This window comes from Coregonus clupeaformis, chromosome 33, assembly GCF_020615455.1.
Source record: "Coregonus clupeaformis isolate EN_2021a chromosome 33, ASM2061545v1, whole genome shotgun sequence".
NCBI classification, from domain to species: Eukaryota; Metazoa; Chordata; class Actinopteri; order Salmoniformes; family Salmonidae; genus Coregonus; species Coregonus clupeaformis.
This window is the reverse complement of record NC_059224.1, coordinates 2028864-2051468: the sequence shown is the minus strand read 5'-3', so window position 1 is coordinate 2051468 and position 22605 is coordinate 2028864. Positions and strand designations below refer to the sequence as shown.

Here is a 22605-nt window from a genome sequence, read left to right as displayed (position 1 = left end):
TATATATAATGTAAGTCGCTCTGGATAAGAGCTTCTGCTAAATGACTAAAATGTCAATGTAAATCTCTCTCAACAAATCATGAGTTTGGGTAGGCGGGGCTTAAAAATAATCCCCCCCCCGGAAACATGACAGAAGAAAACAATGCAGAGGCAGACAGCTAGGCTAATTTTAGCCACAGCCAGTCAGCGGTTGTAAGCTTGTAACGCTAACGTCATAGCACATGGAAACTACTCACTGCCAAATAGACTCATTGAAAAATCCTCCGCAAGCTCCATCTACCTAGCAACCGGGAATGTTTGCGGCAGTACGTGAATGGATTGGGCTCTGGACGGATTTCCCGAACTCCTTCCAACTCCTCCTTTTCCTCCCTGTCAAACTGAGGCTGGTCTTACGCCACGCCACGCCACGTCACGCCGGGACCTCAGAGTTCAAACCAACGCAAGTTATTTGCATAGAGCTTCCTACTGGTTGATTCTGATACCCTGGTTTCCCACTACGGAAGTATCATCCTTCTACAACAAGTAAGCGATTCGGAAAAGTCAGAGTTTCCGACATGATGTGAACGTGGTATTAACACAGGCGTGTATGCTGGAACATTGTGTCTGTCTAGAGAGACTAGTATACGGACAATATACCCAGCATTAGCATTTAGGGACTACTGTGAAGTGACTTCCTGTCAGTGTCAGTGATGTTGTTGCCGCTGACCTTGAATCGGTCCAGGTTGGTCTTGCGTTCGTTGGGCTTCCTGTCACCATGGAGACAAACACAGGAAAACCGGTGGCCTTTTTTATCTGGACCTAATGGGAGGGAGGGGAGAGGATATTTGTGTATTACTGTAGTAGTATGTATATGGTACTGTTAACCTACCTCCCTGCAGTATTGCTCCATGTTGTAGTAGTATTTATGTAGTACAATAGTAGTACTATTATAACCCACCTCCTCCCTGCAGTATGAAGTATTGCTCCATGTTGTAGTATTTATGTAGTACAATAGTAGTAATATTATAACCCACCTCCTCCCTGCAGTATGAAGTATTGCTCCATGTTGTAGTAGTAGTAGTAGTATTTATTTAGTACAGTAGTAGTACTATTATAACCCACCTCCTCCCTGCAGTATGAAGTATTGCTCCATGTTGTAGTAGTAGTAGTAGTATTTATTTAGTACAGTAGTAGTAGTAATATTGTCACCCACCTCCTCCCTGCAGTATGAAGTATTGCTCCATGTTGTAACCCACCTCCTCCCTGCAGTATGAAGTACTGCTCCATGTTATAGTAGTAGTAGTAGTAGTAGTAGTAGTATTTATTTAGTACAGTAGTAATATTATAACCCACCTCCCCCCTGCAGTATTAAGTATTGCTCCATGTAGTAGTAGTAGTAGTAGTAGTATTTATTTAGTACAGTAGTAATATTATAACCCACCTCCTCCCTGCAGTATGAAGTATTACTCCATGTAGTAGTAGTAGTAGTAGTATTTATTTAGTACAGTAGTAGTACTATTATAACCCACCTCCCTGCAGTATGAAGTATTGCTCCATGTAGTAGTAGTAGTAGTAGTAGTATTTATTTAGTACAGTAGTAGTAATATTATAACCCACCTCCCCCCTGCAGTATTAAGTATTGCTCCATGTAGTAGTAGTAGTAGTAGTATTTATTTAGTACAGTAGTAATATTATAACCCACCTCCTCCCTGCAGTATGAAGTATTACTCCATGTAGTAGTAGTAGTAGTAGTAGTATTTATTTAGTACAGTAGTAGTACTATTATAACCCACCTCCTCCCTGCAGTATGAAGTATTGCTCCATGTAGTAGTAGTAGTAGTATTTATTTAGTACAGTAGTAGTAACATTATAACCCACCTCCTCCCTGCAGTATGAAGTATTGCTCCATGTAGTAGTAGTAGTATTTATTTAGTACAGTAGTAATATTATAACCCACCTCCCCCCTGCAGTATTAAGTATTGCTCCATGTAGTAGTAGTAGTAGTAGTATTTATTTAGTACAGTAGTAGTACTATTATAACCCACCTCCTCCCTGCAGTATGAAGTATTGCTCCATGTAGTAGTAGTAGTAGTAGTAGTATTTATTTAGTACAGTAGTAGTAATATTCTAACCCACCCCCCCCCTGCAGTATTAAGTATTGCTCCATGTAGTAGTAGTAGTAGTAGTATTTATTTAGTACAGTAGTAGTACTATTATAACCCACCTCCTCCCTGCAGTATGAAGTATTGCTCCATGTAGTAGTAGTAGTAGTATTTATTTAGTACAGTAGTAGTAATATTCTAACCCACCTCCCCCCTGCAGTATTAAGTATTGCTCCATGTAGTAGTAGTAGTAGTAGTAGTATTTATTTAGTACAGTAGTAGTACTATTATAACCCACCTCCTCCCTGCAGTATGAAGTATTGCTCCATGTAGTAGTAGTAGTAGTAGTATGTATTTAGTACAGTAGTAGTAATATTCTAACCCACCTCCTCCCTGCAGTATGAAGTATTGATCCATGTTGTAGTAGTATTTATTTAGTACAGTAGTAATATTCTAACCCACCTCCTCCCTGCAGTATGAAGTATTGCTCCATGTAGTAGTAGTAGTAGTAGTATTTATTTAGTACAGTAGTAGTAATATTATAACCCACCTCCTCCCTGCAGTATGAAGTATTGCTCCATGTTGTAGTAGTATTTATTTAGTACAGTAGTAATATTGTAACCCACCTCCTCCCTGCAGTATGAAGTATTGCTCCATGTTGTAGTAGTATTTATTTAGTACAGTAGTAATATTGTAACCCACCTCCTCCCTGCAGTATGAAGTATTGCTCCATGTTGTAGTAGTAGTAGTAATATTGTAACCCACCTCCTCCCTGCAGTATGAAGTACTGCTCCATGTTGTCACAGTCTATCTTGGTCCTGCAGAAGATGATGGCCTGGTCCATGTTGTGTTCCTTGATGGCTCTGATGGTGTACTCCCCCTTTAAGATCTTGATGGCCTCCGACCACATCTCTACACACACACACAGACACACACACAGACACACACAGACACACACAGACACACACAGACACACAGACAGACACACACACACACACACACAGGGTAACAGGTCAGCCCATAACCTTACGGTAGAATACAATAAAGCAAAGTAGAATGTAATAGAATGGCCCTAATTGCACCCGATATCAGGATTCCCCAACTGGCGGACCGCGGGCCGTTTTATTTGGACCCCCAAGTCTTCTGAGCAAATGTCCATTGTTGGACATAAGACAAAAAAACAACAGGAAATGAGCTCCAGGTTATTTTAATTTAGGAAATCTGTTCCCAAGTATCCCCACGGATAATGGAGAGACGTGTGATTCTATAGAAATGTAATCAAGGTTTTAGTCAAATATTATATTTGTTTGGGCTTCTTGCGGTCAAATTTGCAGTCTATAAATATTACGTAGCGGTCCCCCGACCATCCACTCACTAAATAAATCGTCCCGCGGCTGAATGTAGTTGGTGACCCCTGCCCTTTATAGTGCACTACTTTTGACCAGGACCCATTGGGAGTAAGGTGGCATTGGGGACAGGGGATCTGTCTGACCTGAGCTGTTGGCCCCTGGTCTGGTGTTGTCTTTAGCGTGGACCTCATCAGTCTGAAACACACACAGGAGAGGAGGGGGGAGGCAGGACAGGAGGAGGGAGAGAAAGGAGAGGGGGGAGAGAGGGAGGGAGGAGGAGGAGGGAGAGAAAGGAGAGGGGGGAGAGAGGGAGGGAGGAGGAGGAGGGAGAGAAAGGAGAGGGGGGAGAGAGGGAGGGAGGAGGAGGGAGAGAAAGGAGAGGGGGGAGAGGAGGAAGAGAGAAAGGAGAGGGGGAGAGGAGAGAGAGAGAGGGGGGAGAGAGAGAGAGAGAGAGAGAGAGAGAGAGAGAGAGAGAGAGAGAGAGAGAGAGAGAGAGAGAGAGATTAATAAACAAGGAGAGGGGGGAGAGGAGGAAGAGGGAGTGTCAAACTTCTAGTAGCAAAATAAGAAATGGAGATAGTTTCATTCTTTCTATCCAGGATACACATCCTCTACCCCTGGGTCCAAACTCAGTCCTGGGGCCCCTGGGTCCCAAACTCATTCCTGGACCCCCTGGGGGCAAATTTTGGTTTTTGCCCTAGCAGCTGATTCAAATAACCAACTCATCATCAAGATTTGATTATTTAAATCAGCTGTGTAGTGCTAGGGCAAAAACAAAAACGTGCACCCAGGGGGGCCCCAGGACTGAGTTTGGGAAACCCTGCTCTACTGAACTCTATGGTGACCCCTGATCAAACCGGAAGTGGTTCTATTCTATCTGACCCCAGACTGACCAGGAAGTGGTTCTATTCTATCTGACCCCAGACTGACCAGGAAGTGGTTCTATTCTATTACATTTACATTTTAGTCATTTAGCAGACGCTCTTATCCAGAGCGACTTACAGTTAAGGAGTGTATACATTTTCATACCAGCCCCCCGTGGGAATCGAACCCACAACCTTGGCGTTGCAAGCGCCATGCTCTACCAACTGAGCTACATCCCTGCCGGCCATTCCCTCCCCTACCCTGGACGACGCTGGCTAATTGTACGCCGCCCCATGGGTCTCCCGGTCACGGCCGGCTACGACAGAGTCTGGATTCGAACCAGGATCTCTAGTGGCACAGATAGCACTGCGATGCAGTGCCTTAGACCACTGCGCCACTCGACTGACCATTGACCCCAGACTGACCAGGAAGTGGTTCTATTCTATCTGACCCCAGACTGACCAGGAAGTGGTTCTATTCTATCTGACCCCAGACTGACCAGGATGTGGTTCTTGCGGTCGAGGCGTTCCCAGCTGCGGTCGTGTTTAGGGTTGACGGGTACGACCACGTGATGTACGGTCTCTGGGACAGAATCCTCTCCCTTCAGGTCTACCCAGGTGGGGAAGTGCATGATTCGCTCTGACAGCTTCTTTACGTCGAAGGAGTGGAGCGTCGCTGAGCACACTATCACCTGGTAGAGAGAGGGGTACAGTCTGAGCACACTATCACCTGGTAGAGAGAGGGGTACACAGTCTGAGCACACCATCACCTGGTAGAGAGAGGGGTACACAGTCTGAGCACACTATCACCTGGTAGAGAGAGGGGTACACAGTCTGAGCACACTATCACCTGGTAGAGAGAGGGGTACACAGTCTGAGCACACTATCACCTGGTAGAGAGAGGGGTACACAGTCTGAGCACACTATCACCTGGTAGAGAGAGGGTACACAGTCTGAGCACACTATCACCTGGTAGAGAGAGGGGTACACAGTCTGAGCACACTATCACCTGGTAGAGAGAGGGGTACACAGTCTGAGCACACTATCACCTGGTAGAGAGAGGGGTACACAGTCTGAGCACACTATCACCTGGTAGAGAGAGAGATAGATAGATAACCTATATATATATATATATATATATATATATATATATATATATATATAGGTTAACACACGGACATACGACACACACACACACACTAGGGGTCTTGTACCTGAAGTCTCTTGCCGTCCGAGGTGACTTGAGGAATCTGGTTGTAGACTCTCATGATGAAGTCAGTATAGCCCGCAGAGAGAAGACCATCCTGGAGTGGAGATAACATATATATGTTATGTTACACTGCTTTATATAGGTTACACACTAGGCAGTGGTCTGTAACCAGGGGTCTGTAACCAGGGGTCTGTACCCAGGGGTCTCCAACAGGTAGATCCCCAGCTAACAGTATCTACCAGCCCACTTACGAGTAGCTCACCAAGCAATTCTGAAAGTACATGCAATTTAAAAAAAATCTGTTCCATCGCAAACGGTCATAAAGAAGCTCCTGGCTACTATCCAATCAAAGCCACATTGACATTATCCCACCCCTGGTTAGCCACTATTGGCTTAAAAAGCCAAACCTAACACAATATCTGTCAATTAATTTCCAGCACTATCGCCCCCATCACTCCGTGTATAGCCTGTTAGTGACACTAATGATAACAGTCTTGTGGGTAGACAAAGACTTTCCCAAAAACCTTCTCAATTAAATGTTAACTGCAGAGTAGGCTTACCTGACAAAGACAGCATCATTATTTGTATCAAATTGGGTGGCCATACCACCTTTGCAAACTCTGCCATGACATGCTGCAGCCTAAAATACACAATGCTAGACCGACACATTCCTCTTTCTAAAATGTGCAACTAATGGGGAATTACACAATCTTTTTTTTTTTTTTACAATTATATATTATTTTTTTTACCTCAAAACTGGTCTTCTGATGTGATTTAAGCATTGACATGGTCTCAGAACATCCAATTGTTGTTTCTATATTATTAACTGTACACTGAACAAAAATATAAAAACGCAACATTTAAAAAAAGTGTTGGTCCCATTTTTCATACATTGAAATAAAAGATCCCAGAAATGTTCCATAAGGACAAAAAGCTTATTTCTCTCAAATTTTGCACAAATTTGTTTACGTCGCTGTTAGTGAGCATTTCTCCTTCGCTGATGAAACTGTGGGTTTGCAAAACTGAAGAATTTCTGCAGAAACTGTCTGAAACCGTCTCAGGGAAGCTCATCTGCGTGCTCGTCGTCCTCACCAGGGTCTTGACCTGACTGCAGTTTGGAGTCGTAACGGACTTCAGTGGGCAAATGCTCAGTTTCGATGGTCACTGGCACGCTGGAGAAGTGTGCTCTTCACGGATGAATCCCGGTTTCAACTGTACCGGGCAGATGGCAGACAGCATCTGCCTTCCCAGTCATGTGAAAGCCATAGATTAGGGCCTAATCAATTTATTTCAATTGATTGACTTCCTTATATGAACTGTAACTCAGTAAAATCTTTGAAATTGTTGCGTTTATATTTTTGTTCAGTGTAATTTTGAGAGTTTAAGAAAAACACACCCAAAAAATACAAAAAAAAAAAAAAATGTATAATGCATTTTGTTTTTACCAGGAAAAATAAAAACAGAATTCCAGAAAATACAGAAGATGATAATTTTATGGGGCCCTTTAGTTGTTTATTAACCATTATTTTCCCAGGTATATTGACAGAAAACCCATCTCTTGTACACCAAGGACCCGGAGAAGAGTAGCAGGGGAGAGGAGAAGAGAAGAATGGGACTATTTGAAAGCTGGTGATGTTTCATATATTTTTTAAATAGCTCATGCTAGAAATGTTTGGAGGACCCCTGCTCTGTTTTGGGCAACACAGAACAGCAAGAGAATAGAAAATAACAAGACACCCGACAGTCAGAGAGGTACATACACACTCATCCAGGACCAGGAAGCGGACTTGAGACAAGGTGAGTTTCCCAGTAGAGATGAGGTCGTCAAGACGACCTGGCGTTCCAACCACCATGTCCACCTGACAGGGAGAAATAGCGGAAGAGGATGGAGAAAGTTTTATAAAATGTTATATAACTACTTAAAAAGTGGAACTGAAAGCGTTTTAACTACTTTGCAGATACGAAACAAATCATAATATCAGTCAAAAATATCAAATTCCCAGTTTATGCTGCAACACCGACTTTATACGAGGTTTTAAAAATAGGTTCTATTTGACTCAACATTCTATGATGTACACTAAGGCATTGTTGGCAGAATACATGGATGTAGTTGAATGCATGATTAATATAATTCACCAGTACATTTCTTGGTAGTCCAAAAATATATTGCTATCAGGTTGTAAATCACAGCTGGTCTGGTACATGGTTTCCTGCCTCCATTCGGGATGCACTGTTTCAGGTTTCAATGACTCAATATTCTGGACAAAAACGGACAAATGTAACCAAGGCTGGAAATGTCAATACAATCAGACTAGCCATGGCAATGATCACAAGTCAGTCATTCCGTGGCTAGTAGGCTAGCGTATCTGAGCCTAACGTTAGCTAGATAGCTGCTGGGAAACAATGTCAAACAAAAACCAACAAGGCCCGCGGGCAGAATAGGACAGAAGCCAGTATAAATGAGTCAACAGTCGAGTCATCTACTTTATGAAAGTATAGCCTGATTCGATCGCGTCGGTGAATTCAACTTCAAATTGTGCCGCTTTCGTGTGTCCGGTTTACAGCGGAGGGAGAGTGTACAGACACATGCCACCGTCCTAGCAACGCTACGCTACTAAAATGTCGCAGTCTGGCTTCAGTTTTTAAAGCTTGACAATGAATAACCCCAAAAAAAATAACCTGCAACAAAATCACCATCGCAAAGGAGAAACATGTAGGCGTATTACAGCAACATTTTAGCATTAGACTAGGCTGGCTAATCAACTAGACAGATATTTAGACATATCGCAACTACACTGGTGATCCATGCAGAGCAAAAAATATATATATATATTTTTTCAGTTTAAAATGTTACAACATTATAATAAAAACATTATAAAAAGGGTCATATTTTTTCTAATAAAACAAAATGATCAGTTTAGGTCACAGTTTGACGTTTTTTTTTGGCAAACCAAAAATAGGCTATATCTGGTGAATTTGTTGTGTTTATGCGCTGATTGAGTTTGACACCCCTGGGCTACCGTATCTACTTACACCACATGACAAAAAACGGCCGGTTGTGGCACAGCCCAGGAATGAACCCGGGTCTGCACCGACACTGTGATGCAGTGTATTTAACATGCATGTCAAAAAATAACTAATGTTTCCTGATCTTTCCTATCTCTCAGATATAGGACAGACACTTCAGAACAAACTTCCTTTTGGGACCATCTGTTGTTCCATGTAGTGAAATTGTTATTCAATTCGTTTCTATGGGCTAATAGCAGTAAGGCCCAAAACATTTTCTCATCAAATAATGTTTGTATATTTTTTTGATAGTTCAAGGGGTCTTAAAAATCAAAAAGCTAAATTATCCTTGGTAAGACCTTCCATATAGCTTATTAGGGTTAGGGTTAGGGTTAGGGTTAGGGTTAGGGTTAGGGTTAGGGTTAACCCCCCCCCCCAGACTCCCATGGGGTTAACAGAACCTACCCCTTGCTCCAGTACAGCCAGCTGGTCTCTAGCAGGAACACCGCCGATGATCAGAAGATCTCTGTAATAACACCCAGCGTTACACACATACTGATAACACACACAGAGTTACACACATACTGATAATACACACAGCGTTACACACATACTGATAATACACCCAGCGTTACACACATACTGATAATACACCCAGCGTTACACACATACTGATAATACACCCAGCGTTACACACATACTGATAATACACACAGAGTTACACACATACTGATAATACACACAGAGTTACACACATACTGATAATACACCCAGCGTTACACACATACTGATAATACACCCAGCGTTACACACATACTGATAATACACACAGAGTTACACACATACTGATAATACACCCAGCGTTACACACATACTGATAACACACCCAGCGTTACACACATACTGATAATACACACATACTGATAATACACACATACTGATAATATACACATACTGATAATACACACATACTGATAACACACAGCGTAACGCTGCACACATTACAGGAGAGAGAGAGAAAGAGACAGACCGTGACAGACAGACAGTGACAGAGAAACCGACAGAGACCGACAGACAGAGAAACCGACACTGACAGAGAGACCGACAGACAGAGAAACCGACACTGACAGAGAGACTGACACTGACAGACAGAGAGACCGACACTGACAGACAGAGAGACCGACACTGACAGACAGAGAGACCGACACTGACAGACAGAGAGACCGACACTGACAGACAGAGAGACCGACACTGACAGACAGAGAGACCGACACTGACAGACAGAGAGACCGACAGTGACAGAGAGACCGACACTGACAGAGAGACCGACAGTGACAGAGAGACCGACAGTGACAGAGAGACCGACAGTGACAGAGAGACCGACACTGACAGAGAGACCGACAGTGACAGAGAGACCGACAGTGACAGAGAGACCGACAGTGACAGAGAGACCGACAGTGACAGAGAGACCGACAGTGACAGAGAGACCGACAGTGACAGAGAGGTATGTACTGTACTGTACCTGAGCTTGGGATTGTCCACATATCTCTTACACTGGTTAACGTTGTTGAGAGTCTGTTCAGCTAGCTCTTTAGACGGCTCAATGATCAGAGCTTTGGGACCACTGGACACAGCTTTCACCTCTGACACCTTAGCACTGCCTACATCAGACAGAGAGACATTCAACTACTAGGGTACCAATGGGGAAAGGGGAAAAAGTAATGGTGTTTGTATATTCAGGATGGTATCTAAAGGTGGCAGGGTTATTGAGGTAATAGTTGCTAAACAGTATTCATTGGTTAGTTTCTCACCTGTCTGGCTGGACTAGACCACACCCCCTACCTGGCTGGCTGGACTAGACCACACCCCCTACCTGGCTGGCTGGACTAGACCACACCCCCCACCTGTCTGGCTGGATTTGACCACACCCCCTACCTGTCTGGCTGGATTTGACCACACCCCCTACCTGTCTGGCTGGATTTGACCACACCCCCTACCTGTCTGGCTGGACTTGACCACACCCCTACCTGTCTGGCTGGATTTGACCACACCCCCTACCTGTCTGGCTGGATTTGACCACACCCCCTACCTGTCTGGCTGGATTTGACCACACCCCCTACCTGGCTGGCTGGATTTGACCACACCCCCTACCTGTCTGGCTGGATTTGACCACACCCCCTACCTGTCTGGCTGGATTTGACCACACCCCCTACCTGTCTGGCTGGATTTGACCACACCCCCTACCTGTCTGGCTGGATTTGACCACATGTCCCTCAGCAGCTTGGTCCAGGGCTACGAACCCCGTCTTGGGGGCGTTCTTAAACTCCTCCCCCCCAAAGTTAAACTTCAGCTCTGCATTCTGTCAGAAGGAGAGAAGAGATGAGTGAATATTGGTTGGAGCTCTACATGTGAACTTATGAATACGTGTAGATAATTGTATGGCTTACTGTTCCTTTACAAAACAATATAAATAGTATTAATGTCATATAGGTATTTACAGTGCCTTCAGAAAATATTCATACACCGCCCTGACTTATCCACATTTTATGTTACAGCCTGAATTCAAAATTGATTAAATACCCCCCCCCCCCTCACCCATCTAAACACAATACCCCATAATGACAAAGTGAAAACATGTTTTGGGACATTTTTGCAAATGTATTTAAAATGAAATTCAGAAATATCTAATTGACATAAGTCTTCACACCCCTGAGTCAATACATGTTAGAATCACCTTTGGCAGCGATTACAGCTGTGAGTCTTTCTGGGTAAGTCTAAGAGCTTTGCACACCTGGATTGTACAATATTTGCACATTCTTTAAAAAATTCTTCAAGCTCTGTCAAGTTGGTTGTTCATCATTGCTAGACAACCATGTTCAGGTCTTGCCGTAGATTTTCAAGCAGATTTAAGTCAACACAGTAACTCGGCCACTCAGGATCATTCAATGTCGTCTTGGTAAGAAACTCCAGTGAAGATTTGACCTTGTGTTTTAGGTTACTGTCCTGCTGAAAGGTGAATTCATCTCCCAATGTCTGGTGGAAAGCAGACTGAACCAGGTTTCCCTCTAGGATTTTGCCTGTGCTTAGCTCCATTCCGTTTCTTTTTTATCCAGAAAAACTCCCCAGTCCTTAACGATTACAAGCATACCCATAACATGATGCAGCCACCACTATGCTTAAAAATATGGAGAGTGGTTCTCTGTAATGTGTTGTATTGGATTTGGCCCAAACATAACGCTTCATATTCAGGACATAAAATTAATTTATTTGCCACATTGTTTGCAATTTTACTTTAGTGCCTTGTTGCAAACAGGATGCATGTTTCGGGATATTTTTATTCTGTACAGGTCAAGAGTGTGCAAAGCTGTCATCAAGGCAAAATATATTTGGATTTGTTTAACACTTTTTTTGGTTACTACATGATTCCATATGTGTTATTTCATAGCTTTGATGTCTTCACTATTATTCTACAATGTAGAAAACAGTAAAAATAAAGAGAAACCCTTGAATGAGTAGATGTGTCATAACTTTTGACTGGTAGTGTGTGTGTGTGTGTGTGTGTGTGTGTGTGTGTGTGTGTGTGTGTGTGTGTGTGTGTGACCTTGAGAACACAGGAAGCAAAGAAGGGCTGGTTCTTCAGATGAGCTGGGATCTCAAACGCCAAGCCCAGGTCAGTACCTGAGAAAGAGAGAGATAGATCCCAGGTCAGTACCAGAGAGAGAGAGCGCGAGTCCTTACTGTCCGAGACAGAGTAGAAAGGTATCTGACACAGAGATAGACTCAATGACTCGAAACTGGACTGGAGACCGGTCTGTCTTCAGTACTACTCAACACTGGCTCTCAACCTATTCATATCCCAAAATAAATGATCTCACTACAATACATTTTAGTTAGCAAAAGTAGATAAGATTTTGCTACCATGGAAAGGTAAATACCTGTCTATTTGTGGACAAATCCCCCTGATTAACTCTTTAGTCGTATCACAGTTTACCTATTTACTTATGGTCTTGCCTCCACCCAGCGACCTGTTTTTTAAAATTATATCAGCAAAACATATTCCATTTTATTTGGAACGGCAAGCCAGACAAACTGGCCTATTTACATAATCATATTAGCAACCCATGCTAGTTGTTGCATCTTTTAAAAAATCTCCCCTCTCTATATTTAAAGCGGACATTTTAATCTCTGTCACATGAAACCGCTCACATGCGCAGTGGCTTTTGACAACAGTGTTTTCCCGTTAATTGCATTATGGAATGAACATTTGCACGTATCCTAATTTTAACTCCAACCCTGTTCCTGGAGAGCTACCCTCCTGTAGATTTTAACTCCAACCCTAGTTGTAACTAACCTGATTCATCTTATCAACCAGCTAATTATTAGATTCAGGTGCGCTAGATTAGGGATGGAGTTAAAACCTACAGGAGGGTAGCTCTCCAGGAACAGGGTTGGAGTGAAAACCTACAGGAGGGTAGCTCTCCAGGAACAGGGTTGGGGTTAAAACCTACAGGAGGGTAGCTCTCCAGGAACAGGGTTGGAGTGAAAACCTACAGGAGGGTAGCTCTCCAGGAACAGGGTTGGGGTTAAAACCTACAGGAGGGTAGCTCTCCAGGAACAGGGTTGGAGTTAAAACCTACAGGAGGGTAGCTCTCCAGGAACAGGGTTGGAGTGAAAACCTACATGAGGGTAGCTCTCCAGGAACAGGGTTGGAGTTAACCTACAGGAGGGTAGCTCTCCAGGAACAGGGTTGGAGTTAAAACCTACAGGAGGGTAGCTCTCCAGGAACAGGGTTGGAGAGCCCTGATCTACACGGTACGCACAACACAGGAATGCAGCTAACCATTTTTGGAGAAGGAGAGGTGTCCGTTGTCCAGATCCAGGTAGCATCCCATGGTGTCATGCATGGTGAACTCCTACAGGACACACACACACACACACACACACACAGACAACTGGTGACTGACTGTCTGTCCAATGGCTCCCTACTCCCTAAATCAGGGTTTCTTAAACTATGGGTCGGGACCCAAAGTAGGCCCTGCAGGTGCCATGACATTCAGATTCTCTCTGACAGTCGTTTAAGTTTACACTGAAAACATTTTACCATCCGAAAATTATAAAGCGGATCTTCAACGCTACGGATTGAATAGAGCCATAGGTAAATGTTTGGGTTTCTATAGCGTACCTCTCCATAACTGTCAAACTGTTTGTTGTGAGATTTCTTCCCCGTTCCGCCGAAGCCAAAGCCGTACTTATCGGTACCTGGTAACACCACAACAACAGTAGTGATGGTTAAAACATCGACAGACAGTGACAGCACAGTAAACATTGATGGTTTATTTGAAAGTACAAACACACATTGAATAAACAATCAGCTGACGCTCATTTCACCCGTCCAATGAATGAACTGGACTTAGTGTGTAGACTTGCCTAAGTCCAAAGCTGCCTGGCTGGTAGACCAGCCGATCCTACAAAGGCCCTGGTCACGACATGATACCTCATAATAGTACTTCCCTAGAGGTGGAGAGAGATGAGAGAGAACGAGAGAGAGAGATGGAGAGAACGAGCGAGAGAGAGAGATGAGGAGAGATGAGGCGAGAGAGAGAGAGATGAGGAGAGATGAGGCGAGAGAGAGAGATGAGGAGGGAGAGAGAGAGAGATGAGGAGAGATGAGGTGGGAGAGAGAGATGAGGCGGGAGAGAGAGATGAGGCGAGAGAGAGAGATGAGGCGAGAGAGAGAGAGATGAGGAGAGATGAGGCGGGAGAGAGAGAGAGATGAGGAGAGATGAGGCGGGAGAGAGAGAGATGAGGAGAGATGAGGCGGGAGAGAGAGAGATGAGGCGGGAGAGAGAGAGATGAGAGAGAGATGAGGAGAGATGAGGCGGGAGAGAGAGAGATGAGGAGAGATGAGGCGGGAGAGAGAGAGATGAGGAGAGATGAGGCGGGAGAGAGAGAGATGAGGAGGGAGAGAGAGAGAGATGAGGCGGGAGAGTGAGATGAGGAGAGATGAGGCGGGAGAGAGAGATGAGGAGGGAGAGAGATGAGAAGAGACGGAGCATAAACATTAACAATACATAGAAGGTCAGTTTCTAACCTTGGTGGCAACATGTGTACATTGGTGATGATAGCTTTGGTAGTGTACGTTTTGTGTGTGTGTGTTTCTTACCCTTGGTGATGGCTTTGGTAGAGCGACAGCCGTGCCATTCTTTAAACTCCCTGCTTTGACAACACAGTCCGTCCGGTCCAATGGCTGGAGGGGAGAAGGAGAAGATAAATAGAGAGGAGGGGGGGGGGACAGAGGTAAAAAAAAATGTAGGCTGCCATCTTGAAAATCTAAACGTGGCAGGAGCCCTTTGACTGGTACACTCACCGAAAGCTGTGCTTCGGTCATACGGGTTCATCTGCCATTTGTTGAAGACTGGAACAGACAGAAACAGACAGGTCAAAGGTCGCTAGTACAACAGTATCTGGCATTATAAAAACAGGTTGTTTGGATCCTGGTTGCTGATTGGTTGAAAGCAGGGAGTTATAGCAATACAATCCCCGCCCGGGCTCTGGCTGGGCCAATCAAGGACATTCAGAGACTCGTCCCGAAGCCACTCCTGTGTTGTCTTGCCTGTGTACTTAGGGTCGTTGTCCTGTTGGAAGGTGAACCTTCGCCCCAGTCTGAGGTCCTGAGCAGGTTTTCATCAAGGATCTCTCTGTACTTTGCTCCGTTCATCTTTCCCTCGATCCTGACTAGTCTCCCATTCCCTGCCGCTGAAAAACATCCCCACAGCATGATGCTGCCACCTCCATGCTTCACCGTAGGGATGGTGCCAGGTTTCCTCCAGACGTGATGCTTGGCATTCAGGCCAAAGAGTTCAATCTTGGTTTCATCAGACCAGAGAATCTTTTTTCTCATGGTCTGAGAGTCCTTTAGGTGCCTTTGGGCAAACTCCAAGCGGACTGTCATGTGCCTTTTACTGAGGAGTGGCTTCCATCTGGCCACTCTACCATAAAGGCCTGATTGGTGGAGTACTGCAGAGATGGTTGTCCTTCTGGAAGGTTCTCCCATCTCCACAGAGGAACTCTAGAGCTCTGTCAGAGTGACCATTGGGTTCTTGGTCACCTCCCTGACCAATGCCCTTCTCCCGATTGCTCAGTTTGGCCGGGCGGCCAGCTCTAGGAAGAGTCTTGGTGGTTCCAAACTTCTTCCATTTAAGAATGATGGAGGCCACTGTGTTCTTGGGGACCTTCAATGCTGAAGAAATGTTTTGGTACCCTTCCCCAGATCTGTGCCTCGACACAATCCTGTCTCGGAGCTCTACGGACAATTCCTTCCACCTCATGGCTTGGTTTTTGCTCTGACATGGATACACACCTGTATTGAGCAGGCCTATGCCATCTTAATTTACCCAGTTCATCAAGAGATTTACCACTTACATAACAATTTTACCATTACGTTATGCAGTTAGATTGTTTTTAACAAAGTCACATTTATTGTTTTAATGTATGCATTAACGCATAAATGTCTCCATCAATTCAGATAGCACCGGCCGGTACGCCACACCGGATAGCACCGGCCCACTTCAAGCACTGATGACAGGGAAAAGAGATGTCTGTCTGTCTGTCTTACCTGCTCCACCTGTCTTCACAGCAGTCCTCCCCTTCTTCCCCTCCTGCTGGTCCTTCAGAGTCTCATACACTATCTGGATCACTGGGATACTGAAGGCCTGGGGAGGGAGGACAGGGAGGGATAGAAAGAGAGAGAACGAGAGGAAGGTGTAGTATTTGATGTTTTGAGTTAAAGTCAACTTGTGAGTAGTTAGCATATTATACATCTAGATTTCACTCTAGACCTTTACATTTTATTGACAGTAGTACCATTACTTTCATGGGAGAAAGGGGGAGCCAATGTCTTTAGACTAGAGTCCAGTAGGTTCTGGTTTAGACTGGAACTATGGTCTCCAACAGGTAGATCCATGTAGCTCGGAACCCAACTATGAGTAGCTCACCAAGCAATTCTGAACATGTTTGTTCCATCGCAAACTGTCACAAACAGTAGCTTCCAGCTACTATCCAATCAAAGCCACATTGACATTATCCCAACCCTGATTAGCCACTATTGGCTTAAAAAGCCAATTATAAAATGGGTGGTTCGAGCCCTGAATTATGATTGGCTTAAAGCCATGGTACATCAGAAATGTACCAAGGGTATGACAAAACATATTTTCACTCTTCTAATTACGTTGGTAACCAGTTTATAAACAGCAATAAGGCACCTCGGGGGTTTGTCATACATGGCAAATATACCACGAATAAGGGCTGTATCCAGGCACTCCTCGTTGCGTCGTGCCTAAGAGCAGCCCTTAGTTATGGCACATTGGTCATATACCACACCCCCTCGGGCCTTATTGCTTAAACATAACACACATACAATAGCTAAAGAGCTGGCTGGGTTTTTCGTGCATCGGCAGGACAGAACAGCTACGTCTGGTAAGACGAGGGGTGGGGGTGTGTCTATTTGTCAATAACAGCTGGTGCGCGATGTCTAATATTAAGGTAGTCTCTAAGTATTGCTCGCCTGAGGTAGAGTACCTCATGATAAGCTGTAGACCACACTATCTACCAAGAGAGTTTTCATCTATATTTTTCATAGCTGTCTATTTACCACCACAAACCAATGCTGGCACTAAGACCGCACTCAACGATCTGTATAAGGCCATAAGCAAACAAGAAAATGCTCATCCAGAAGCGGCGCTCCTAGTGGCCGGGGACTTTAATGCAGGGAAACAAATCCATTTTACTTAATTTCTACCAGAATGTCACATGCAACCACAGAAAAAACAAAACAAAAAAAAAACTCTAGACCACCTTTACTCCACACACCGACGCATACAAAGCTCTCCCTCGCCCTCCATTTGGCAAATCTGATCATAATTCTATCCTCCTGATTCCTGCTTACAAGCTAAAACTAAAGCAGGAAGTACCAGTGACTCGCTCAATACGGAAGTGGTCAGATGACGCGGATGCTACGCTACAGGACTGTTTTGCTAGCACAGACTGGAATATGTTCCGGGATTCATCAAGAAGCCATTGATTACAGGCAATATCCGCACCGAGCTAAAGGCTAGAGCTGCTGCTTTCAAGGAGCAGGACACTAATCCGGACGCTGATAAGAAATCCCGCTATGCCCTCAGACGAACCATCAAACAGGCAAAGAGTCAATACAGGACTAAGATTGAATCCTACTACGCCGGCTCTGATGCTCGTCGGATGTGGCAGGGGCTTGCAAACTACTACGGACTACAAAGGGAAACCCAGCCGTGAGCTGCCCAGTGACGCGAGCCTACCAGACGAGCTAAATGCCTTTGCTGCTCGCTTTGAGGCAAGCAACACTAAAGCATGCATGAGAGCTCCAGCCGTTCCGGACGACTGTGTGATCACGCTCTCCGTAGCCGATGTGAGTAAGACCTTTAAACAGGTCAACATTCACAAGGCCACGGGGCCAGACGGATTACCAGGATGTGTACTCAGAGCATGTGCGGCACAACTAGCAAGTGTCTTCACTGACATTTTCAACCTCTCCCTGACCGAGTCTGTAATACCCACGTTTCAAGCAGACCACCATAGTCCCTGTGCCCAATAATGTAACCTGCCTAAATGACTACCGCCCCGTAGCACTCAGGTCGGTAGCCATGAAGTGCTTTGAAATTATGGTCATGGCTCACATCAACACCATCATCCCGGAAACCCTAGACACACTCCAATTCGCATACCGCCCCAACAGATCCACAGATGACGCAATCTCAATCGCATTCCATACTGCCCTTTCCCACCTGGACAAAAGGAACACCTATGTGAGAATGCTATTCATTGACTACAGCTCAGCGTTCAACACCATAGTGCCCACAAAGCTCATCACCAAGCGAAGGACCCTGGGACTAAACACCTCCTCTGCAACTGGATCCTGGACTTCCTGACGGGCCGCCCCCAGGTGGTAAGGGTAGACAACAACACATCTGCCACGCTGATCCTCAACACGGGGGCCCCTCAGGGGTGCGTGCTCAGTCCCCTCCTGTACTCCCTGTTCACCCACAACTGCGTGGCCAGGCACGACTCCAACACCATCATTAAGTTTGCTGACGACACAGCAGTGGTAGGCCTGATCACCGACAACGATGAGACAGGGAGGAGGTCAGAGACCTGGCAGTGTGGTGCCAGGATAACAACCTCTCCCTCAACGTGACCAAGACAAAGGAGATGATCGTGGACTACAGGAAAAGGCGGGCCGAACAGGCCCCCATTAACATCGACAGGGCTGTAGTGGAGCGGGTTGAGAGTTTCAAGTTCCTTGGTGTCCACATCACCAACAAACTATCATGGTCCAAACACACCAAGACAGTCGTGAAGAGGGCACAACAACACCTTTTCCCCCCCAAGAGACTGAAAAGATTTGGCATGGGTCCCCAGATCCTCAAAAAGTTATACAGCTGCACCACAGAGCATCCTGACCGGTTGCATCACCGCCTGGTATGGCAACTGCTCGGCATCCGACCGCAAGGCACTACAGAGGGTAGTGCGTACGGCCCAGTACATCACTGGGGCCGAGCTCCCTGCCATCCAGGACCTCTATACCAGGCGATGTCAGAGGAAGGCTCAAACAATTATCAAAGACTCCAGCCACCCTAGTCAGACTGTTCTCTCTGCTACCGCACGGCAAGCGGTACCGGAGCACCAAGTCTAGGTCCAAAAGGCTCCTTAACAGCTTCTACCCACCAAGCTATAAGACTGCTGATCAATTAATCAAATGGCCACCCGGACTATTTACATTGACCCCCCCTGTTTTTACACTGCTGCTACCCACTGTTTATTATCAATGCATAGTCACTGTACCCCTACCTACATGTACAAATTACCTCGACTAACCTGTACCCCCACACATACTCGGTACCCCCTGTATATAGCATCGTTATTGTTATGTCATTTGATTGTTATTTTTTACTTTAGTTTATTTGGTAAATATTTTAACACTAAATGCGCAAAAAAAGGGGAATTACACACAAAAAAATAGTAAAATGTTTTAGTTTTTTTTCAGACCTCAAAATTGGTCTTCTGATGTGATTTAAGCATTGACATGGATTCAGAACATCATGTCCGTTGTTGCTCTATTAATAATTGTAATATTGAGAGTAAAAAACTGAAAATAAATTAACAATTCCAGAAAATACAGAAGAAGATGATAATTTTATGGGGCCCCTCAGTTGTTTATTAACCATTATTTTCCCAGGTATATTGACAGAAAACTCATCTCTTGTACACCAAGGACCCGGAGAAGAGTTGCAGGGGAGAGGAGAGAAGAGAAGAATGTGCCTAATTTGAAAGCTATAAAAAAAAAAAACGAGTAGCTGGTGACATGTTTCATATTTTTTTTAAAGAAGCTCGTGCTAGATAAGTTTGGAGGACCGCTGGACTCTATTAGGTGCTGGTTTTGACAATAACACTGTATGGAGTGAAGGTGTTGTACTCACCCCAGTCTTACCACTCCCAGTCTCTGCCGCCTGAAGACAACAGAATAGGCAACAGGATCAGGTGGAGTCAATACACTGAATTATTAGTAATGTTTGAACTGTTTTATATAAAATGGCCAGTTTCTCACCATGAGTACATCTCCTCCTCCCAGGATCAATGGAATGGACTCCGCCTGGATGTCTGTGGGGAGGCTGGAACAGTCACAGTCAGTAGTTACATAATAATAATAATAATAATAATAATAAATAATAATAATAATAATACATTTGACAGAAATAATAATAAGCCATTTAGCAGACGCTTTTATCCAAAGCGACTTACAGTCATGCGTGCATACATTTCTTTGTGTATGGATGGTCCCGGGGGATCGAACCCACTACCTTGGCGTTACAAGCGCCGTGCTCTACCAGCTGAGCTACAGAGGACCATAGCTGGATGACAATCAATGAGCACGTTTACATGCCTTGCAAGAACGATTTCCATAATAATCCTGTTTAGATGGACACATCTGAAGTCAGGTTACTGATGGGACTTCGGATAAATATATAAAATAGCCAATCAAAATAAAATGTTCTACCACAGTGGACCATGTTATTTTTGCGCAGACTATTTGATTCCAGTTCAGACATATAAAATGTGATTGTGAAAATTATTTAAGATGCATACTTTAAGTTTTTCCTAACTCACTACACTCATAGATAAGAGCCAGTTTATGCTTGATCCGAAATGGAGTCGGCGACTCAGTATTAAGGGTGTGACGCAATTGAGGAGCCCCAGACACAAGCAGAGGCCAAATTGAGCTCCGTATTGACATGATTGGTTAATGGTAGGTGGGGGCGGGCGGTCCTGTATAAACCAACTCACTTCCTTGACAAATTCCTTCATAACAGCTCTGCAAACCGCAAGAAGTATGAATGTTCTGACTTGTGCAGAGGCTGTATCACCGTAAAGGCTGCACGGCCAATGCAGATGGCTGTTTGACTATGCAGCGCCTTTAAGAGGGATGCATGCGCAGATCAAATGCACCGCTGGAATACAGAATAAACTGATTACATGTCTTCATTCTAAAGATTGCTCTGAAAACGAGGTGTTTTAATCGGAGTATGCTGACTTTGATTATGAATTTACGATTAAGATAAGCAGAGCAAGGTGTTTACATAACTAATGCTATATTCGGCCTTCTGCCATAATCAGTTTAATATCGAATTATTAGTGTGCATGGAAACGTAATCAATGAATACATGACTGTCATCACGTAGCTAGTCCCTATAGTTAGTATGGCTACATTCATTGGTGACCATAGTGAGACATTGCTGGTCACTGATGAAGAAAAATCAGTTTAGCATAAAACGTAGCTAAAACACGAGAATATAGCAAAGGATATAACACGCTGACTAGCTACCTAGCTCAGTAGCCTAACGTTACCTACAGCTAGTTGGGTTTCTCAACTCCACGATATGTACATCTCTGTGGAGTTAGGTTGCGACGACTCTGGGCGGAGTGGACCTCCGACAACATCGAGTCGCTGTCAGTCGATATGACGAGACAGCCGGTGGTTATAATTGACGAAAGTTTTATTTACGAAGTATGGATTTCAGCAAACTAAGGCACGCAGCTACTGAGGACAAACATAGGTACACGACAAGGGTTTAAGAATGTACATTTTTTTTTACAAGTATCGACTGACAGCGCCTCGGAGGTTCAGTCCGCCCACAGTTTGTCTTCGCTCAACTCCATTGATGTTATGGTTCATCGTGGAGCTGAGAACTGTGTTAACTTACAGCCAGCCCATCTCCTCGACTGCCTGGGCGATCTCAGGCATAACGCCCATTTCTGTGGACCAAAGGCAACCATTATTGGCACAAACTAGCAGAACAGGACTCAAATCAATCCTAAATATGTTCACTTATAAATAAGTTCTGATAACACTGAGAATACAGTCAAAATATATATTTTAATTTCTTACCAGAAAACGCTGCCATATTTGCCAACGAGTTTGACAAAAACGGATGTGACGTTTATCTTATTCAACGCTATAATGGCGTTCGCACTAATTTAATGTGCATGCCGCCACCAACTGTACGGATAGTGAACTGGAGAACATTTTAAAGGGAAAAATAAAACAACATCATACAAAAGACAAAAATAGATACATAAAAAAAACAACATCCCACTACTTCAGTCATAGTCCAATCCAAATCACACACAGGCTCAGGGTTCTTGTGAGGTCTTATTTTTTATTTTTTTATTTTTTCGGGTGCATCTTTTTAATCGATCTGAGTGGTAGTAGCTCCTCTGGAAGGTGGGAGATGAGGTATGCTTGAGGTTATATGGGAGAAACTTGGAGAGGGTGGGGGCCTTCAGGTTCCTTGGGGTATACTTTGACACTAGACTGACCTGGGCAGAACACATTGAGAGAGTGGTGGGAAAGTGGAAGAAGGAGCTAAATGTGATGCGTTGTCTGACGGGGAAGGAGTGGGGGGGCTGGGCGTTCTTCATTGAAGACCATGTATGTTGCATTGATCCGATCTGTAATAGACTATGGCAGTATAGCATATGGTTTGGCAGCCCGGACCTCACTGGAA

The 22605-nt window shown here is 44.5% G+C and overlaps 2 protein-coding genes across 2 annotated transcripts in view; both read right to left on the bottom strand.

The window, feature by feature from the left end:
* ddx1 (DEAD (Asp-Glu-Ala-Asp) box helicase 1) overlaps positions 1-22041 on the bottom strand; it is a 27353-nt gene extending 5312 nt beyond the window's left edge. The window contains exons 1-20 of the mRNA XM_041859891.2: positions 21987-22041; positions 21802-21853; positions 20148-20211; positions 20020-20049; positions 16125-16221; positions 14877-14924; positions 14673-14756; positions 13937-14020; positions 13692-13768; positions 13350-13422; positions 12111-12187; positions 10754-10868; positions 10032-10170; positions 8975-9035; positions 7264-7362; positions 5508-5597; positions 4794-4985; positions 3574-3625; positions 2847-2993; positions 707-798 (exon numbers count right to left, since the gene is read on the bottom strand). Of these exons, the coding sequence (XP_041715825.2) occupies positions 707-798; positions 2847-2993; positions 3574-3625; positions 4794-4985; positions 5508-5597; positions 7264-7362; positions 8975-9035; positions 10032-10170; positions 10754-10868; positions 12111-12187; positions 13350-13422; positions 13692-13768; positions 13937-14020; positions 14673-14756; positions 14877-14924; positions 16125-16221; positions 20020-20049; positions 20148-20211; positions 21802-21853; positions 21987-22002 (1689 nt within the window). The 5' untranslated portion in view covers positions 22003-22041. The remainder of the gene's footprint in view (positions 1-706; positions 799-2846; positions 2994-3573; positions 3626-4793; positions 4986-5507; positions 5598-7263; positions 7363-8974; positions 9036-10031; positions 10171-10753; positions 10869-12110; positions 12188-13349; positions 13423-13691; positions 13769-13936; positions 14021-14672; positions 14757-14876; positions 14925-16124; positions 16222-20019; positions 20050-20147; positions 20212-21801; positions 21854-21986) is intronic.
* snx17 (sorting nexin 17) overlaps positions 1-22605 on the bottom strand; it is a 649426-nt gene that overhangs the window by 399983 nt on the left and 226838 nt on the right. The window lies entirely within an intron of this gene.